The sequence below is a fragment of the Bos grunniens genome, chromosome 2 (genome assembly GCF_055505025.1).
Source record: "Bos grunniens cultivar Pamir isolate PY7600 chromosome 2, Bosgru_T2T1.0, whole genome shotgun sequence".
In the NCBI taxonomy this organism is placed as follows: Eukaryota; Metazoa; Chordata; class Mammalia; order Artiodactyla; family Bovidae; genus Bos; species Bos grunniens.
Genome location: NC_141166.1, coordinates 8,484,084 through 8,503,892, shown reverse-complemented (window position 1 = coordinate 8,503,892; position 19,809 = coordinate 8,484,084). Strand labels below are relative to the sequence as shown.

Genomic DNA, 19,809 nt, shown 5'->3' with positions numbered 1-19,809 from the left:
ACACGTCCGTCCTGCAAACAGCCCCCTAGAAAAAAGCCTCTTTCTTGTTCCTCTTCCTGTAGCCCCTCACATCGTACCCACAGGCCAGGGTTCTGGTTGGGCTACATCTCCCCGCAGCCTGCCTCACCCCCGACCCCGGCAGTCAGCCCCTACTCTGTCCACTAGGGATCACCTTCACCTGCAAGGTAGGAGTCAGCCTCCATGCCCCCACCTCAACAGAGCAAGACTCAAAGGCTTCACTGCATTTAAAACAGCACAGGAGAACCTGCTCTGTGTGTGTGGTTTTGGTTTTTGTTGTTCTTCTTTTTTGAACACTCTGCATGCTTGTTGCAGCACGCGGGCTTCTCTCACTGTGGTGCACAGGCTTCTGCAGCGCAGCACTGGCTCAGTAGTTGTGGTGGGAGGACCTAGTTGCTCCAAGGCACGTGGAATCTTAGTTCCCCAACCAGGGATTGAACCCACAAGCTCTGCACTGGAATGTGGATTCTTAACCACTGGACTACCAGCGAAGTCCCAGAAGAATCTGTTGACAGCCCCGATGACCACATCCTTATATTAACCCATCATCACACACGGCTGGATCCAGACTGGAGAGTCCGGGGAGGGCCCCATGGGGACTTGAGCTCTCTTTCTGCTCTGTGAAAGGCAGTAGGGATGGCTGGGGACAAGAGGAGCCCGGGTGGCAGACCTTGGAAGTAGCGAGGAGAATCAGACTGCTCAGGTTTAAATTTATGCTTCCCCATCTATTAGCTGTGGCCCCAACATCTCTGGGCCTCACTTTCGTTATAATGGACCCGATAATATTTCTACTGCAAAAGGCTGTACACCGTCACGTAACACTGAACTCAGGCGCCGCCACTGACAGCAGTGGGACCCTGGGGCAAGTTCATCTCCGTGGGCCTCAGTGTCTCCATCTATAAAATGGGGGCATCCCTTTCTCATTGGAGGATTAAATGGGACAACCTTTGAAAAGCTCTTGGCACCAAGGAGGCACCCAGTAAACCCTCGAGACAGAGGAGCATCCTTGTCATTTCACGTCGCTTGCTTGGCCAACTTCTGTCAACATTTACCTCCCCCTGGTAACCAGCACGGAAAATGAGATGCAAACCCAATTAACTGCAGCAGCAGAAATGAGCTTAGAAATCAAGCTTTTGTTTCGGTGTAACACACCCACATCACTGAGCACTTGAGCCCCATGAGCCCACCTCTTTTTGTCTGAGAGTTAGAGATGGTCTTGTTTGGGATGAAGGTGGTTTTTGTTTCACTTTGCTTTATAAACAGAAACACTCCCTGGTTTCTCCTTTGAAAGGCTGGGGAGGAAGCTGAGTCAGGTGGGGTGTGGTGAACGTGAAATCGGTCACCCTTCCCTCGCCCTGGATTTGGCGGACCCATCAACCCACGCTCACCTGCACAGCCGCTGATGCACTCGGGATCCGTTTTTCTGCTCGTGCGTCTGTTGGCACGCAGAAACCATAGCATTGTCCTAGAATGCAGTACAGAGTAGTGGAAAGAACAAGGGCTGTGGTTGGTGGGGGTGGGGGGTGGCCCCAGACCTGAGCTGGAGTCCCAGCCCCGGCACTTGTGAACTGAGATGGTGACTGGGCAGGTCAGGAATTGGTGGAGCTGGGCTGTCATCCGGGAGGCAACATCTCCGCCTGTCCCAGAGGATTCCAATGAAGCTTAGGGTTAAATGGATGTAAAACTCGCAGAAAAGCACCGTGGATGGAAAGTCTTGCGATGACACCATGCTCTCTTCCCTTTCAGGATGATATCCCAGGCCCGGGGTTCTACAACGTCATTCATCAGTCCCCTGTGTTCGACAGCGTGTCGTTGTCCAAGAAAGGGACATGCACTTTCCCTTCTATGGTGAGAACCTTCTCTGAATAAGGGCACTAATCGCTCAGTACTTTGCTTCCTTCATGGCTTAATCATATATTGGACATCCGGGCCCTTCTCTCCAAAGACCTGTGGTTCTAATTAGGAGAGTAATGGTCTGCCCAGGTTTCATGCAGGTAAACTGGAGCCTAGATCTTTAAGTAATTTTTTTCCCCCACTGCTACCCACTCCCTGAGTGGGAAGAGAAGCTAGAAGCATATTCAGAACCTGATCACCAATTTTGTCAGCATGGAGTGGACTCCCAAACCAAGACAAAATTCTTATGATGCATCTTGCCCCAGCAGGACTTTTTACACCTCTTAGTCTAACTGGGTTATTCACGTTACTGAGAAATCTGACGGGACCTGAAAGAAAGCAGACAGCAGGCCGGGAATTTGGCAATATTCCTCTCCTCTCCATTTCTCTTCTTTGTAAGATGTGGGTCTTTATCTTTGAGGATGGTTCCAAACCTCAAGTAGCTAAATGAAGTGCCAGTGTCTCTGACCAGACCTGGGCAAGGATAGTCTTTATTTGAACATCTATCTGTTGGCAAGATAAAATAGATACAAGGGCAGTCAAAGTAGGGTAAGACTCGCTGAGGTAGGAAAGTGAAAAAGAAAGCAAATCCAAACTCCAGCATCAATAAGATGCCTATGCCATCTGTCCCTTTAAAAGTTAGAATAATTTCTTGCAAAAATGTATTATGATACCTGACACTGGAATTGATTTAAAACTCACACACACACACACACACACACACACACAAAGAGGCCATTTAAGTCACACTGAATGCAGCCACTCATTGGAATTCGAGCCTGACTGAGCTGAATACTCAAGGAGCAAACTGACTTGGGAGTTAACTCCTCACTAGCTAAGATGTTCAGGCTGCGCAAGCCCCGAGCCAGTTCACGACAGCCCCCATCTACCTCCAGCCCTGTGAGTAAAGACACTACAAAGCAATGGGCCAAAGTAGTGCCATCTCACAACGGCCTGGCACTAGAGACAAGACTTAAGACCTGATCCTGACTCGGCTGTGGGTTCAACCTCGATGTGACCTCAAGCACGTCACCCTCTGTGTCCCAGTTGCCTCACAGAGTGAAGACTCCCCAGAGGCCCCGGGCAAATTGACGTTGCAATGAGTGAAATAGTCTTTGAAACTGCGGAGCCTTATAAACATGTTCAGTGTTATGATTGTTGCCACCTGAGTCACAAACAATACTTCCTGCAACACCTAGGTTTTTTCTCTGAGAGCTTTGCCGAATAGTGGCACTGCCCGCTCCTCCCTGGTGCCAGAGCAGGTGCTGAATCAGAGCACACCATCAATTCCCTGCTAGGCTGTACGTGCAGTAACTTTCCAAATGACCAGGCTGGGCCATCTGGAGGAGAAGGAGCCCAAGGGCAGATCTGTGTGTGACAGGATCTAATCAGGTCTTTACAAAATTCAGACCAAACCCCAAAGACGCTGAGTTGTTCAGGCTTCTTCTTCCTGCTGTGATGGATATACGGGTTTATATTTATGTTTCTAAACACATGAGTTCCTGTATCCTCGGGCAGGGGCCTTAAGTGGAGATCTATCAGGAGCTTCCCACATTTCGCCTAGTTCCTTCCAGAACTGGCCGCCAATTTCATTCCTCCACCCCTCCTTTTGCTGCCTTTCACATTTAGAGGCTCTTGTTCCCAGATCCTAGACCCTACAGGGATTAAAAGCAGTCCCCATCAGAGAGGGCTTCCCTGGTGGCTCAACGGTAAAGAATCCACCTGCAGTGCAAGTGATACAGGTTTGATCGCTGGATCGGGAAGATCCCCTGAAGGAGAAAATGGCGACCCACTCCAGTATTCTTGCCTGGGAAATCCCATGGACGGAGGAGTCCGGCAGGCTCCAGTCCATGCGGTCACAAAAGGTCAGACACGACTTAGTGACTAAAAACCACCACCACATCAGAGAACGATCTGCCTTACTGATGCTGGTGTGGCCATCAGAAGCGTGACTCCCGGTGGCGCTGACCCAAAAATGCTGTGGGTCAATACATTTTAGAAACTTCTGGATGACTACTGGAGCAACTGCACCCAGCCTTTTGAGAGGACCTTTCATCTCTCTAAATTCAGATAATCTGAAGAGCTTCATGACTATACTCTACAGCTTTGTTCCAGAATTATTCACAGGACTGGGTAGGAAGTCAAATGAGGCAGGTGTGTGTGTGTGTGTGTGTGTGTGTGTGTGTGTGGTGGGGTGTATTTCCATGGCTTTTCTGTATATGTGCGGTGGCTTCAGTGTCTCTGGAAGAGCTATTATGTGCTGGAGAGAGGTTCACGAATGCCAGCATGTGGCCAGGTTGGAGACCGGAGGCCTGGCAATTAAAAGAAAGCCAAGGCGTAGGCTGATGAGTGAGTGTCATTTCAGCTAGACTCAGGCTAATTCTGTTGTGATGCTTGATGAAACTTTGCCTCAGATGGGAATTTTTTGGAGCAGTTTTTCCTAAAGAGAATGTTAGTAGGTATTCTAAGCCAAAAAGACCCTATGATGGAAGAAGTTTGGGAATGTCTGTTTCAACACAGTTAGAGGCCACCAACACAACCTTATCTCATAGAACTAGAAGGCCAAGGAACACACTTTGGAAAATAGTGCTTTATTTTTTTTTTTCAGGGGTCCTACAACATATAATATTTTAAAAGTTAGATAAATCTTACATTTAATAATTTCACAATTAAAATGGATTTTTAAATTTCCCTAGTAGTAAACCACCTACCAAAAAAAAAATAACCAAATTTATCTTCAATTGTGAAGGTGATAAATATTTTTGAAAAGATAATTTACCCCAAGAATCTGTTTTGTCCCCACCAAAAAAATGTACCTGAACTGTAAACAAAACTCACATTTTATTTAAGTTGAAATAAACTATACAAAATTGATTTTCTTCACCAAAAACAGCATCAATATTTTCTGTATTATTCCTAGATAAACCACAAAACAAAAACAGTTATTTTTGTAGGTCTGCTAGATTTTGCTTGTAAATCAAGATGAGGCAATAGATACAGTCATGGAAAAAGAAAAAAGAAAACAGACAAATCTGTTGTCCATATCCATGGCCTCTGATCCTCTCTTGACCATGAAACCGAAGTGTTCAGTATATAAGCTGCCAAAAAGCTCATGAAGATGTAGGCTCAATAAAGGAGTGTAAACAGCAACAACCAGATGGGGGCAACAGTGGCAGGCTCTTCCATTCAAACTTTGACTATAACGTTTTGCTTTAACTTCAGGGAAACAGCGCTTTAGCAAAACGCTTTGCCCAGCCTTCTGGGTGACTCAGGAGAGACACACTACACGCAGCAGCACTGAGGACGGTCTGACCTTGCCACCCGTCTTCCCTGGAAGTTAGAAGGAGAGCACAGGTGTGTCTGTACCGATGAGCACAGGCGGTTTCAGATAGTGATCCTTCTTGAACTAAAACTTCCCACAGGCATTTATCAGCTACTCATTTTGTAGCTGCAGAGAAGGCAATGGCACCCCGCTCCATTACTCTTGCCTGGAAACTCCCATGGATGGAGGAGCCTGGTAGGCTGCAATCCATGGGGTCATGAAGAGTCGGACACGACTAAGCAACTTCACTTTCACTTTTCACTTTCATGCACTGGAGAAGGAAATGGCAACCCACTCCAGTGTTCTTGCCTGGAGAATCCCAGGGATGGGGGAGCCTGGTGGGCTGCCATCTATGGGGTCGCACAGAGTCGGACACGACTGAAGCGACTTAGCAGTAGCAGCAGCCCAGCATCTTGTAGCTGAGAACACGCGGCTGTGACTCCTCTCAGCCCATTCTTCCTCGGAATGGGTGTCTGATCCATATCGTCTCATGGAGGTGAGAATGTTGGTTCCACCACTTCGCTAGCTGAGGAAGTTTGGGGTCCTCATCTGTAAAGCAGGGATAATCATAATTTCCTTGATCCAGGCTTGTCATATGGATTCGATGGAACATCCCCTGCAAGGTACTCAGTTAACTATTGCCCCAAATGCACAGGTAAAGTGAGTCCAAGGCTGGGGTGACCTTACTTCTGGGAACATAGATGGATCCTTGCAATTAGGAGGAGGCAGAGCTGGGACTCGAGCCCAGGCTAGACTCTGGACAGAGCGCCCCTGCTTCTGGTGGCAGGTGGTGGCCAATGACCCAGATGGTGAGAAGCATGGCCGGATGTACAGAGAGGAGTCTGGTGGGCTGCTCAGGCCTTCCCACGGCCTCCTCCACTTTCTGTGCTTGTGTGGTTATTGACCCGTCAAGTGAAGGAAACCAAGGGCAATTTTCTCAAGCTTTTAACCATAAAATAATGAAAAAAAAAAGTTGTGTTTTTTTAAATCAGACTTCAATACTTACCATACTATCCCAGGGTAAGGTGATGTTATCTTCTAGTTTTTATGGCTTTTGTCCCTTTTCATTTGGCAAACATTGATTCTGTTTGTTTTTTTAACTGAAAATAGTTAATCATGGCTTCCTGGAAGGAGTAGGATTGGTTTCTGTTGAAAGAGCAGGAAAAAAAAAATTGTAAGGTTTTATGAAATCAGTGGATTGGTGGGGGATGGGAGGCATAGGGAGGAGGCAAGCCCTGGGACCTTTAAGGTGCGAGAAGCAAGCTTCTTATTTAGGAAATTCAGATTATTTAACCTTAGAAACAAGAAGTGAGAGTTTCACTCAAAGGAAAAACCAAGGTTGGAAGAAGAAAGCAGAAAGCTTCCCATCATATAAATCACCCACCAGCTGATGAGTCAAGTGTAAGTGGCCTGAAACGGGATTGGGTGGAAATGCTTTTATGGCAAAATTACTTTTGCCAAGTCCCAAACATAAGATGAATAATTCGAGTTAGTTTACAGAAGTTAACACATGTCTGAACTTGCATTTCCCAAGACAAATCCTCAAAGCCCGAGGTCATTTTATCTGCATTACCTGCCAGGGTTTCACCTTATATGAAATATTTTTAGACCTGGTGCTGAGCACCATCTTCCTGATACCTGGCCTTGGAAGTCATAAGATACATGATAATGTGGATTCCTTTGACTTTCTCCTTGCAGTGTGCCCGACTGGACACCATCGTTTCTAAATTCCCGGCAGCTAATGCATACACTATCCCATCTCGTCTTGTTTCAAAGAAAGACTTCAGCAATTCCTGTTCCAGCATGTTCCAGTTGCCAAGCTATGAGAAAGTGCTCAAATTTGAAACCCCTGCACCAAACCAGTACAATGTAAGAACACTTCTTATGCTTCTTAGATATATATTGAGTGAATGGTTTACTAAAAATAAAAGAAGGGATGTGGGGAGCTTTGCAAAATAGCCTTTAACCCAATTGGTAAATTAGTTAGCATTTGTTGACTATGCAGTGGCTACATGAGGCTGTGCAAGGCTCTCATAGGGAATTTTCTGAACCCAGAGAAAGCTGTGGGCAACACGGAGGTCAGTATGGAGCTGTGGAAAAACCTCTGGCCCGGAAAACTCTTACTGTAGTCGCTTCTATCACAGACATGAAATTAAAAGATGCTTGCTCCTTGGAAGGTAAGCTAATATGATAAACCTAGACAGTGTATTAAAAAGCAGAGACTTCACTTTGTCGACAAAGGTCCATAGAGTCAAAGCTGTGATTTTTCCAGTAGTTGTGTACGGATGTGAGAGTTGGACCATAAGGAAGGCTGAGTGCCAAAGAATTGATGCTTTCCAATTGTGGTGTTGGAAAAGACTCTTGAGAGTCCCTTGGATAGCAAGGAGGTCGAACCAGTCAATTCTAAAGGAAATCAACCCTAAATATTCATTGGAAGGACTGTTGCTGAAGCTGAAGCTCTAATACTTTGGCCACCTGATACAAAGAGCCGACTCATTAGAAAAGACTGATGCTGGGAAAGATTGAAGACAAAAGGAGAAGGGGACTACAGAATATGAGATGGTTAGATAGCATCACTGGAGAAGGAAATGGCAACCCACTCCAGTGTTCTTGCCTGGAGAATCCCAGGGACGGGGGAGCCTGGTGGGCTGCCGTCTATGGGGTCGCACAGAGTCGGACACGACTGAAGCGACTTAGCAGATAGCATCACTGACTCAGTGGACATGAATCTGAGCAAACTCCAAGAGATAGTGAAGGACAGGGAAGCCTGGCATGCTGCAGTCCATGGGGTCAGACACAACTTAGCAACTAAACAACAACCTATCACATAACTTTCTGGGATGGTTTTCTCATCTATAACAGTGATTGTATTATTCACTTACTTTTTAGATTGTTACAGGGAAAATAAACTTCTATCTTTCCATATCAGAAAACTGGTTTCTTTAACAGTAGTGCTTCTCCAGGGCTTCCCTGATAGCTCAGTTGGTAAAGAATCCACCTGCAATGCAGGAGACCCCAGTTCCATCCCTAGGTTGGGAAGATCTGCTGGAGAAGGGATAGGCTACCCACTCCAGTATTCTTGGGCTGCCCTTTGGCTCAGCTGGTAAAGAATCCGCCTGCAATGCAGGAGACCCGGGTTAGATCCCTGGGTTGGGAAGATCCTCTGGAGAAGGGATAGGCTACCCACTCCAGTATTCTGGCCTGGAGAATTCCATGGACTGTGTAGTCCATGGGGTCACAAAGAGTCGGGCATGAATGAGCGATTTTCACTTTCAGTGCTTTTCCAGTTCCCATCACTTTGTGGTCGCTTAGGCAGAACAGTGTGGTTAATGGATGAGAGATGGGCTTGGGGTCAAATCTTGACTCTGCCATTTTCTATGTGTGTGTGGCTTTGGGAAAGTCCATTAGCCTTTCAGGACTCAGTTTATTGATCTGTGAAGTGGGGTAATGGGGCTATGCCCTCCCATGTGGCATTAATGGTAAAGACCCCACTTGCCAATGCAGGAGATGTAAGAGACATGGGTTCGATCCCTGGATCTGGAAGATCCCCTGGAGGAGGGCATGGCAACCCTCTCCAGTATTCTTACCTGGAGAATCCCTTGGACAGTGGAGCCTGGTGGGCTACAGCCCATAGGGTTGAAAAGAGTCAGATACAATTGAAGTAACTTAGTTCAAACACACGCAAAGTGGGGTTTTATGTCCACTCCCTGATGCTAATGCAAACATTAAACAAGGTAGTCTAGGCCTAGTGCTTACTTAGCACAGCCCCTGGTGCATGAGGATTCTGCAATACATGGAAATCAGTAGAACTGTCTTTGGGGAAGTCAAGATACCTCTCAGGTTTCAGTTGTAAAATGGAATTAATTATATTTGCCCAATAGGGTTATTATAAGAAGCAGATGAGAGCTCAATATGAAAGCACTCTGAAATACCTAAGACATGAAGTGCACATAAGGCAGTAATATTATTACGCTAGAATTTCCAAATATTTTGGTCTTAGAATGCTTCAGTTTAAATTTCCTTTTTCTTTTATGATACTTATAAATAATAGTTATTTTTCCAACTACAAAGATCCTGCCCACCTTCTTCAGTGGATCCAATCAATTATAATGTGCTCAAAGCAATATAAGTGCCTGTTAGGCCAGCACTATCCAAAAGAAATACAACAGGAGCCCCAGAAGTAATTTGTTTTCCTAGCTGTTTGGGTTGCTCGGTCACTGAGTTGCAACCCTGTGGGCTGCAGCACGCCGGGCTCCTCTGTCCTCCATTATTTCCCAGAGTTTGCTTAAATTCATGTCCGTTGAGTCAGTGATGCTATCTAAACATCTTGTCCTCTGCCGCCCTCATTCTCTCTTTGCCTTCAATCTTTCCCAGCATCTGGGTTTTTTTCCAATGAGTCGGCTCTTCGCATCAAGTGACCAAAGTTTGGAGCTTCAGCTTCAGCGTCAGTCCTTCCAATGAATATTCAGGGTTGATTTCTTTTAAGATTGGTTGGTCTGATCTCCTTGCAGTCCAAGGGACGCCCGAGAATCTTCTCCAGCACCACAATCGGAAAGCGTCAATTCTTTAGCACTCAGCCTTGTTTATGGTCCAGTTCTCACATCCGTACATGACTACTGGGAAAACCATAACTTTGGCTATATGGACCTTTGTTGGCAGAGTGATATCTCTGCTGTTTTCCTAGTAGCTACATTTAAAAGTAAAAAGGAACAGGTGAAATTAGTTTTAATAATATATTCTATTTAACCCAGTATGTTCAAGATATTTCAATATCTAATCAATATAAAAAGTACTAATTAAATGTTTTACATTCTTTCCCTCATATTAAATCTTTAAAATTCCACGTGTATTTTATACTTGCAGCCCGTCTGCATGTGGATCAGCCGTGTGCCCAGCATGGCTGGACAGTAGCTATATACGGCCGGTAGCTTCTGTTTGGGATAGTATAGCTCCAGATACTCTTCTCCCAGGGTAATCAGAGCCTGAAAATAATGATGATGAGATGACGAAGCACTTTTCGTGGCCCGTGTTCTGTTCTCAGAGTTGTGTATTCGTTGATTTCATACTCACAAGGACCTGGAAGTGGATTCTCTTATTTTCAGTTTGCAGAAGAGGAAGTTGAGGTTCAGAGAGGGGAGGGACTTGCCCACAGTCACCCAGCTTGAAGAGACCACTTGCACACCAGTGAGAACAGCTAGGCGCTGAGGTTTAAAACTGGGGAGTCATCAGAGTCTCCATGCTCCAGCCCCGCTGAGCTTCCTGTCATAAGTCGTGTGACCTCTCTGTGCCCATGATATAATGTAGACTCCACTGGGGAGCTCGAGGCGAGAGCTAGTAGACCTGGAAGGAAAATGATTGAAACTGTGGCCAGCTTTGAGGAAGGCAAAGAGTTGGCGCCTGAGAAAGAGAATTTGTACGCGGTGTGGAGGAAGGCATATATTTTAGACTGAGTGGTCAGCGAAGGTGAGCGCCCCCTCTCTGCGACCTACTGGGGGAGCTGAAGGTGCTCTAGTTACTGCTTCATGCTTCATGTCCCCAGTCCACTGTCCCTGAAGGCTCCCCTCCAGTCCTGGTATGCAGGAAGCATGCAATAAATGCTTATGGCTTAAAGGCATGACTTCCTTTGTTAATCAAGGAATGACCATTCCCCAAGTCAGAACTCTGTCCTCCTGCCAACAGATGGATTTTAGTTTGCAGGTTTTTTGTTCATTATTGCTTTAATGTGGCTCTGAAAGTAAGACGCACTCATCATAAGATACGTCCAAGCATCACAGAAACCCACAAACCGGAGAGTAGAAGTCCCTTATCATTCTGCTCCTCAAATAGCCATCAAATACCAGGGCAACACATGTATGCCTGTGGCTGATTCATACTGATATATGGCAAAAACCATCACAATATTGTAAAGTAATTATCCTCCAATTTAAAGAAGTAAATACATTACAAAACAAAACCAAACCAGGGGCAGTATTGTTCATACTCTCTTCCTCTTCCCTCCCTCAGTTTTGGGATTATACTGTCCCTCGTATGCATGCATTTCTGCTTAATAATATCTGAGTTTTTTTCTCTTATGGCAATGCAATAAATCTGTTTCGTTCTTTTTTAACCTGCCAGTGGAGCTGACTCTTAGTCTAATGGTGAAATACACATGACATACAGTCAGTGTCGGTATACAAAAATGTCCCCCTTTTCTGTCGCTTTTCTGTCTGGGCGAAGAATAAAGCTGAAGCAGTGTTTTGTCTACAGGAGGCTTTTTTCAGACCTGGAGAACAATGGTTGAGTCAAGGGGCGAGCGGCAGAAATGCAGTAATCCTGTTAGCCACGCTGTGCTTTGAGGCTGTCAAGGCCTCTCTCTGGCTTTGCTTCTCTACTCGAAGCCTTTCCCCGGTACCTGTTGTTACTTCCTCTCCGGCATCCGGGCTCCTCTCCCTGTGTCCAGTAATCAGCCTGGCCTGTCTGATCTTTCTGTTTGCCCTCTCTGCAGGCAGTCTGGCCATTTGGTACCCTGGGAAAAACTGAATTCCTCTACCTTTGTCAACACAAAATCAAAATGCCATCTGCATTTCTTCAGAAACTTTTTTTTTTTTTTTTTTTTGACAAAGGAGTATCACAGAAAATCAAGCCATCTTGGCCCCAGCAAACAGTTTCACTCATTCAGTAAATAGTCCCAGCCATGGCAGGTACAACTTTTATTGCATCTTTTATCTAACGAATACAGGAGACTGACTGCCAACTGGCATTTAACATATTTATGACTCATCATAAGAATGATCTCAGGGTTCTTTTTTTTTTTTCCAAAATTATTTTTAGAGTTCTGAACACACTGAACACTTTCAACTGTATACTGCCTGAGTCGACCAAAATCTTTATCTTCTGGTCAGTCCAGAAAAGTCAAGACGACACAGTGCTTTGTAAATCTTATCACAATCTTAAGTTACACTATTTCTTTGTAAGTCCTATATCCTGCACGTATAGAAGGACTGTTTGAACAGTGAGGAATAAGGGTGGGGATATGTAGGACTCAGTGTTGAAAAAGAATGAGAATCATAGACAAAAAGTAATGAAAATAATTTGCCTAGGTAGCTTTACACACTTTTTATTTTTATTTATTTATTTTTTAAACTTTATTTTTCTATTTGTGTATTTAGTTTACCCACTGGTCTCAAACTAAACATATTGCAGTTTTTTCCAATATACTATTTTGTGACCATCTTCCCACGTCAATAACTTTTTCGCTATGCAAACGTTTCAAAGTGCAAAGTGTTGCTTTGGGTGAATTTACTGTGGCTATCTTAACCAATTCCATATCGCTAAACGTATTCTAAGTTTTCCTACATGTTTACACGTAGGTTTATGATTCTTTTGTCAACTTACAAATGTCCTAGTGGGTTTTAAATTCAATTGCATTGAGTTTACAGATAAATTGGGTGGAAATCTTTATAGCTTTGGGTAATCTAGAAACTCAATCTATCTTTTAATTTATTATGTTTTCTTTTATGTCTTTCAGTAAAAATTTTAGTGATTTTCTTCATATTCTCGTTATATGTAACATTACACATTTTTAAAAAGCCCACTTTCCAGCAGGTGATTTATATTGACTAGGCGTCCCCCCAACCCCACCTCAACAGCTCTCTGCCTCAAGTCGAGCAAGAATGATCTGATCCATCTTACAGATGAGAAAAAAACTCAAATCCAGAGAAATTAAACAGCTAGAGCAGGATGCCCCTCCCCGAGTGAGGGAGGTGATCAGAGAAGCCGGGTCTGCAGGCTGGCCCAGGGCGCCGGCCTCGGTGTTGTGTTGGGTCCCTAGACCCTGCTGATGAAAGTCGTCGCCCCCTGCAGCTGGGGCGAAGGTGAGGGCACAGCCAGTATGACCCTTTCCACTCACATCCGCTCATTTTCTGAGAATGGGTTTAAAAAAAAAATTTTTTTTTTAACCCCAAAGTGCCGGTCGTCCTGACATGATGAGAGGCACAAAGGGAAGGCATTGAGTACACTGTGCTTGTTTTCTCCCCCAGGCCTCCGACTCCTGCTGCAAGCAGGCGAACAACGTCTGTGCCCGAGCTGGGTTCGTGTCCAAAACCCAGAGAGGACTTTTCACTGTTTCTAAAACAGGACCTGCCCCAGGTAAGCAGCTGCTTTGCACTGGCCTTGACCTGAGGCTTCCTGTTTCAGGTCTGATCATCAGGGCACCCGTTCCTTCACAGGGAGTCTCTTTCCCTGGTGGCTCAGATGGTAAAGAAACTGCCTGCAGTGGAGGAGACTTGGGTTCGATCCCTGGGTTGGGAAGACCCCCTGGAGAAGGGAATGGCTACTTGCTCCAGTATTCTGACCTGGAGAAATTTCCTGGACAGAGGAGCCTGGTGGGCTACCATCCGTGGGGTCACAGAGAGTCGGACACGACGGAGGGACTAACACTTTGGGGGGTGTGGGGGTGCAGGTAGGTGTTATAGGAAGAGGAGGGGATCGGCTCCCTACTCAGCGGAAGAACGGCCAGCCCCTGGGGTCTGCCTCCCTTTCAGACCCAGCACACCTGCTTCGGGCAGCCGCTGGGGAGGTGTCTTCTTGAGCCTGAAGAGTGCCCGTGCTCACACCCCAGCTGCCACTGCAGACCCTGGGGGAAGGCAGGGTGACCCCTGAGCACTGGGCTGCAATATTCCTTTCCTTCCAAGGCAGCCAGCAGCTTCATCATTTAACATCAAATCACTGGGAAATTGCTCTGTTCACAGAGTGCCTACGCTGTGCTTTTTGCACGTGGTCCTCACACATTTGTCCTCCAAGAGCCGAACTCTTAGTCCTGTGTTTCAGATGAGGCAAAGGAGGCCCAGAGAGGCGAAGCAACTGGCTCAGTGCCACACAGCTAAGAAATGGCAGGTCTCAGCCCAGAGGAGCCTCTTACCCCCGTCCTCCCAAGGCGATTTCTGACTCTGGGATTCAGGAACGCACAGGGCTTGCCGGCAAATGTTTTCCCTGCTGGGTGGGGACAGGCATTGCCCCTGTCCTGTGCCCCACACTAGCCTCAGTGAAAAGTTTCCAGGGAGAGCTGGTGACATAACAGTCCTCACTCCAGGAACACTGGTTAGACTAGACCTTCCCAAATGGGTCCCAGAGACCCCCGAGGGAGCTCCGAGCCCCAGAGCCCAGAGGAGGAGCCGGGAAGGAGTGCCTCTGCAGTGACGCTTCTTGGAGCAGGGTGTGGATAAAATTGCAGCACATGTCAGATTTCAGCAAATCCAGATTAAAGTTGAAAAGATCAGTCTGAGGCTGAATAACAAAACCAGCCCTAATTAGGAGGTTGAGCCCCAGCTAAAGCTCCCTGCCTTGCATCACCACGGGCACAACCCCACCTTGTTTGTTCAGACAGGAGAACAAACCTCTGGGTTTGGGCCAGAGGTCCCACCAGTGAGCCTAGGAATGTGGGCAGCCCCTCCCTCTGGGAGGGTCCTCAGGGGCCCCTTGAAACACCGCATGTAGGGGACAGGTGGGCACTAGCATCTGTTAAGCTCCTACTGTGTGCCACAAGCTTCCAAAGCCCCAGGGATCATTGCACCTGTGTGCTCAAAGAATGTGGGTTATTATTATTACCATATTGGTCTTTCCAGGTGGCGCTAGTGGTAAAAGAACCTGCCTGCCAATGCGGGATACGTAAGAGATGCGGGTTCGATCCCTGGGTTGGAAAGATCCCCTGGAGAAGGGAATGGCAACCCACTTCAGTATTCTTGCCCGGAGAATCCCATGGACAGAGGAGCCTGGCAGGCTACAAATCTTTTCTATAGGGTCACAAAGAGTCGGACATGACTGAAGTGACTTAGCACGCATTATTATTATAGCATCCCTACTTAACATGCAAAAATGACATACAGAGAGCAGGTGACTAGCACAGGGTTCCACACCGGGGTTTGAATCCAGGCCCCTTATCCAGCTCTGAGGCCTGGTTCCTTAAAGACTCCCCCGGTGTCCCCCAGCTTGCCAGGGGCCAGAGCCTGGGGAATCGGCTCCTCTGAGAGAAGCAATCTGCTTAGTTAGACCTCTTGGGAAAACGCTATGGTTTCAGCTTCTCCGGGTGTGGAAAGAAACCAGATGTGGAACTGTGACTGAAATTCCTGCTGTGTTGCAGCTGCTCTGAGCGCCTGGCCCCCCAGTGGCTGAGGGCCCTGTCTGGTCTGCCTTCAGTTCTGAGTAGAATGCCCACCTTTACACATTGACTGACGGGATTTTCTAAAGTCTGGAGGCTCCAAGCACAAGGCCAGGCACTTTCCCACCGTCCTCCTCTCTTGTGGACATTGTTGTTTAGTCGCTAAGTCATGTCTGACTCTCTGCAACCCCATGGACTACAGCACAACAGCCTCCCCTGTCCTACACTATCTTCCGGAGTTTGCTCAAATTCATGTCCATTGAGTCAGTGATGCTATCTAACTATCTCATGTTCTGCAGCCGCCTTCTCCCTTTGCCTTCAATCTTTCCCAGCTTCAGGGTCTTTTCCAATGAGTCAGCTCTTTGCATCAGATGACCAAAGTACTGGAGCTTCAGCTGCAGCATCAGTCCTTCCAATGAATATTCAGAGTTGATTTCCTTTAGAATTGACTGGTTTTATCTCCCTGCTGTCCAAGGGACTCTCAAGAGTCTTCTCCAAAACCAGAATTGGAAAGCATCAGTTATTCATCACTCTGTCTTCTTTATGGTTCAACTCTCACATCCATACATGACTACTGGGAAAACAATAGGTTTAACTAGATGACTCTTTGTTGGCAAAGCGATGTCTCTGCTTTTTAATATGCTGTCAAGGTTTGTCATAGCTTTCCTTCCAATGAGCAAGTGTCTTTTAAGTTAATGGCTGCAGTCACCATCCACAGTGATTTTGGAGCCCAAGGAAATAAAATCTGTCACTGCTTCCACTTTTTCTCCTTCTGTTTGCCATGAAGTGATGGGACCAGATGCCATGATCTTACTTTTACGAATGCTGAGTTTCAAGCCAGCATTTTCACTCTCCTCTTTCACCCTCACCGAGAGGCTCTTTACTTCCTCTTCACTTTCTGCCATAAAGTGGTGTCATCTGCATATCTGAGGTTATTGATATTTCTCCCAGCAATCTTGATTCCAGCTTCTGATTCATCCAGCCCAGCATTTCACATGAGGTGCTCTCCACAGAAGTTAAATAAACAGGGGGACAATATACAGCCTTGTCATGCTCCTTTCTCAGTTTGGAACCAGTCAGTTGTTCCATGTCCGGTTGCTTCTAACTGTTGTTTCTTGACTCACATATAGGTTTCTCAGGAGACAGGTAAAGTGGTCTGGTATTCCCATCTCTCTAAGAATTTTCCACAGTTTGTTGTGATCCACACAGTCAAAGACTTTAGTGTAGTTAATGAAAAAGTAGATGTTTTTCTGGAATTCCCTTGCTTTCTTTATGACCCAACAAATGTTGCAATTTGATCTCTGGTTTCTCTGTCTTTTCTAAACCTACATCTGGAAGTTCTCGGTTCACCAACTGCTGAAGCCTAGCTTGAAGGATTTTGAGCATGACCTTACTAGCATGTGAAAGAACACAGCTGTATAGTAGTTTGAACATTCTCTGATAACGCCCTTCTTTGGGACCGAAATGAAAACTGACCTTTTCCAGATCTCCTCTCTATTCCTCTTTTTTAAAAAAAGTTATAAGAACATGGGGAAATACTTCTATCTTAAAGTGTCACTTGAAAAACAGGGGTGAACTTCCCTGGTGGCGCAGTGGATAAGAATCTGCCTGCCAATGCAGGGAACTAGAGACGCAGGTTCAATCCCTGGCCTGGGGAGATTCCGCATGTGATGGAGCAACTAAAGCCCACCTGGTGAAACTACTGAAGCCCACAAATCTAGAGCCTGTGCTCTGTAACAAGGAAGCCGCCGAAATGAGATGCCCACGCATTGCAGCAAAGAGTAGGTTTGCTCGCTGCAACCAGAGAAAGCCTGAGAGCAGCAATGAAGAGCTAGTGCAACCAAAAATAATTAATAAATAAACTATAAAAAATAAATAAAAGCCAAAGGAATACAAATTAAAGCAGCAATAAAATATTGTTCATGTAACAAAAAATAAAGAATTAAAAAAAATAATAAAGAATAGCTTTCCAAAAAATAAGGGTGGGCGACACAATTTAATCCGAACCGTGGGCCCAGCTCCACGAGACAGCATCTAGAGCACAGAAGGACCAGGAGTAACTACAGCAGAGTATTCACCTGATTTTTTCTGGGCTGTGAGAGCATAAATGGCTTTCCTGCTTGCTTCTGCTTTTTTAACATTTTATAATCAAGCATTGCTTTAAACTTTTTTTTTTTGGTAAGGGGAATAAAAATTTAAAAATAAATATGTGCCTAAATGAAACAGGAAGCTAATTTGAGAGATACATTGTTTTAGTGTTCAGTCGCTACATTGTGTCTGACTGTCTGAGACCCCATGGACTGGAGCCTGCCAGGCTCCTCTGTCCTCTACTATCTCCCAGAGTTTGCTCAAATTTATGTCCACTGTGTCTGTGATGCTATCTAACCATCTCAGATACCAGTATTATAAATGCTGCTAACTGGACAGCTGTTTTGTTTTTTTTATTTAAGGGTATATTGGGACTATCTTTTCATGTTATTAAAAACCCTCCTGTGGCTGATTCATGTTGATGTATGGCAGAAACCAACACAAATCTTGTAAAGCAATTATCCTCTGATTTAAAAAAATAAAAATTCTCCTAGAACATCTTTTGTTAGTGTGCTAAGTCACTTGAGTTGTGTCTGACTCTTTGTGACCCTATGGACCATAGCCCACCAGGATCCTCCGTCCATGGGATTATCTAGGCTGGAACACTGGAGTGCATTTCCATGCCCTCCTTCAAGGGATCTTCTCGACCCAGGGATGGAACTCATGTCTCTTGGTCTACTGCGTTGGCAGGCGAGTTCTTTCCCACTAGTGCCAGCCGGGAAGCCCAAATGGTCGCGTAGTATTCCAGTATCCAGTGGTACCATAACTTAAGGGAAAAAATGCTCCCTTGTTGGAGATTTAGGTTGTTTTAAACTGATTACTCATATAAATAGAGTGGGAGCAAACATCCTTGTAGCTCACACCTGTGTACAATTGAGATTATTTCCTTAGATAAATTGCCTAACGTGAAACCGCTAAGTCGAAAGGTATGTAAAATATTTAAGGTTTTTGATATTTGTGACCAAATTGCCCTTCAGCACAGAGATAATCTATCCACCTGCTTCCACGAAGACTCTTCTTCCCTTCACTTTTGCTACCACTATTCCCATTTAAGTAAAATCTTGCTAATAGATCCCATATTGCTGTTTTCAGTGATCTTGCAGTGGAAAAGTTGATTTCATTTAAAACAAAATTAGCCTTAGGATGTTTAGAAGGGTTTCAAATATTTTTTGCATGCACAATGCCACCATTAATGTAGTTTCCCCCACTTTTCTGGGTTCCCACCTATTTTTAATTTATGTGTATCCAGTTGTACATTGATATAGTACAGTATAGACTGTTAGGCTTTATTTTACTTGTTTTCTCTCACTTTGATTTTCAAGAACACTGCCATGGGTCTCACAGTCATTGCATTACCCCTCGCAGGGCTGATATTTCCACCAGAGTGGGCTTTTCCCATAACTGTGGCCTCGTACTTGGACCTTTAGGCTCGTCACCATTTCTCACACTGTAGCTACTGCTGTGCTGTCTACCTTTAGGCTTAGAGCTTTTCCATCATGTTGAATAATTTTCTCAATTTCCAAGTAATGGGAAACCAGGGTCAAAGTGTGCAGCATCTTGGAGGGCTTCCCTGGTGGTCCAGAGGTTAAGAATCTGGCTTGTAATGCAGGGGACACAAGTTCGATCCCTGATGGGGGAACTAAGATCCCATGTGCCGCGAGGCAAGTACGCCTGAGCCCGCAGCTACTGAACCACAACTGGAAAGTCCGTGTGGCACAGCTTGAGATCCCATGTGATGCCACTGAGACCTGACACAAATAAGTATATATATATATATATATATATTATGACTCCCCTGGTGGCTCAGACAGTAAAGCGTCTGCCTACAATGCAGGAGACCCAGGTTCAGTCCCTGGGTCAGGAGATCTCCTGGAGAAGGAAATGGCAACCCACTCCAGTACTCTTGCCTGGAAAATCCCATGGACGGAGGAGCCTGGTTGGCTACAGTCCATGGGGTCGCAAAGAGTCAGACAGGACTGAGCGACTTCACTTTCTTTCATATATTTAATTTCTTTCATATATTTTTATGTATCAAAATACATGTATATTTAAAGTGTGCAGCATCTTGAAGGCCTTTGCCTAGTAGTGCTGCTTTGCAGCCCGAAATGCCTGCACCCACTTACAGGGCTGCCAGCTCTTTGGGCTTCCTGGTGGGTCAGTGGTAAACAATCTGCCACTGCAGGGGACGCAGGAGACACAGGTTCGATCCCTGGGAGGGGAAGATCCCCTGGAGAAGGGCATGGCAACCCACTCCAGTATTGGCCTGGAGAATCCGCCAGACAGAGGACCTGGTAGGCTGTAATCCGTGGGGCCGCAGAGTCGGACACAACTAAGTAACTCATCCACCAGCTCC

The 19,809-nt window shown here is 45.7% G+C and overlaps 1 protein-coding gene across 4 annotated transcripts in view; it reads left to right on the top strand.

Moving 5' to 3' along the window:
* The window catches only part of STPG1 (sperm tail PG-rich repeat containing 1), a 63,877-nt gene that overhangs the window by 27,801 nt on the left and 16,267 nt on the right, over window positions 1-19,809 (top strand). For all 4 annotated transcript variants that reach the window (XM_086328457.1, XM_086328439.1, XM_086328433.1 and 1 more), the window contains 3 exons: window positions 1,765-1,866; window positions 6,932-7,102; window positions 13,252-13,360. In XM_086328457.1, coding sequence (XP_086184583.1) covers window positions 1,864-1,866; window positions 6,932-7,102; window positions 13,252-13,360 — 283 coding nt within the window. In that variant the 5' untranslated portion in view covers window positions 1,765-1,863. The remainder of the gene's footprint in view (window positions 1-1,764; window positions 1,867-6,931; window positions 7,103-13,251; window positions 13,361-19,809) is intronic.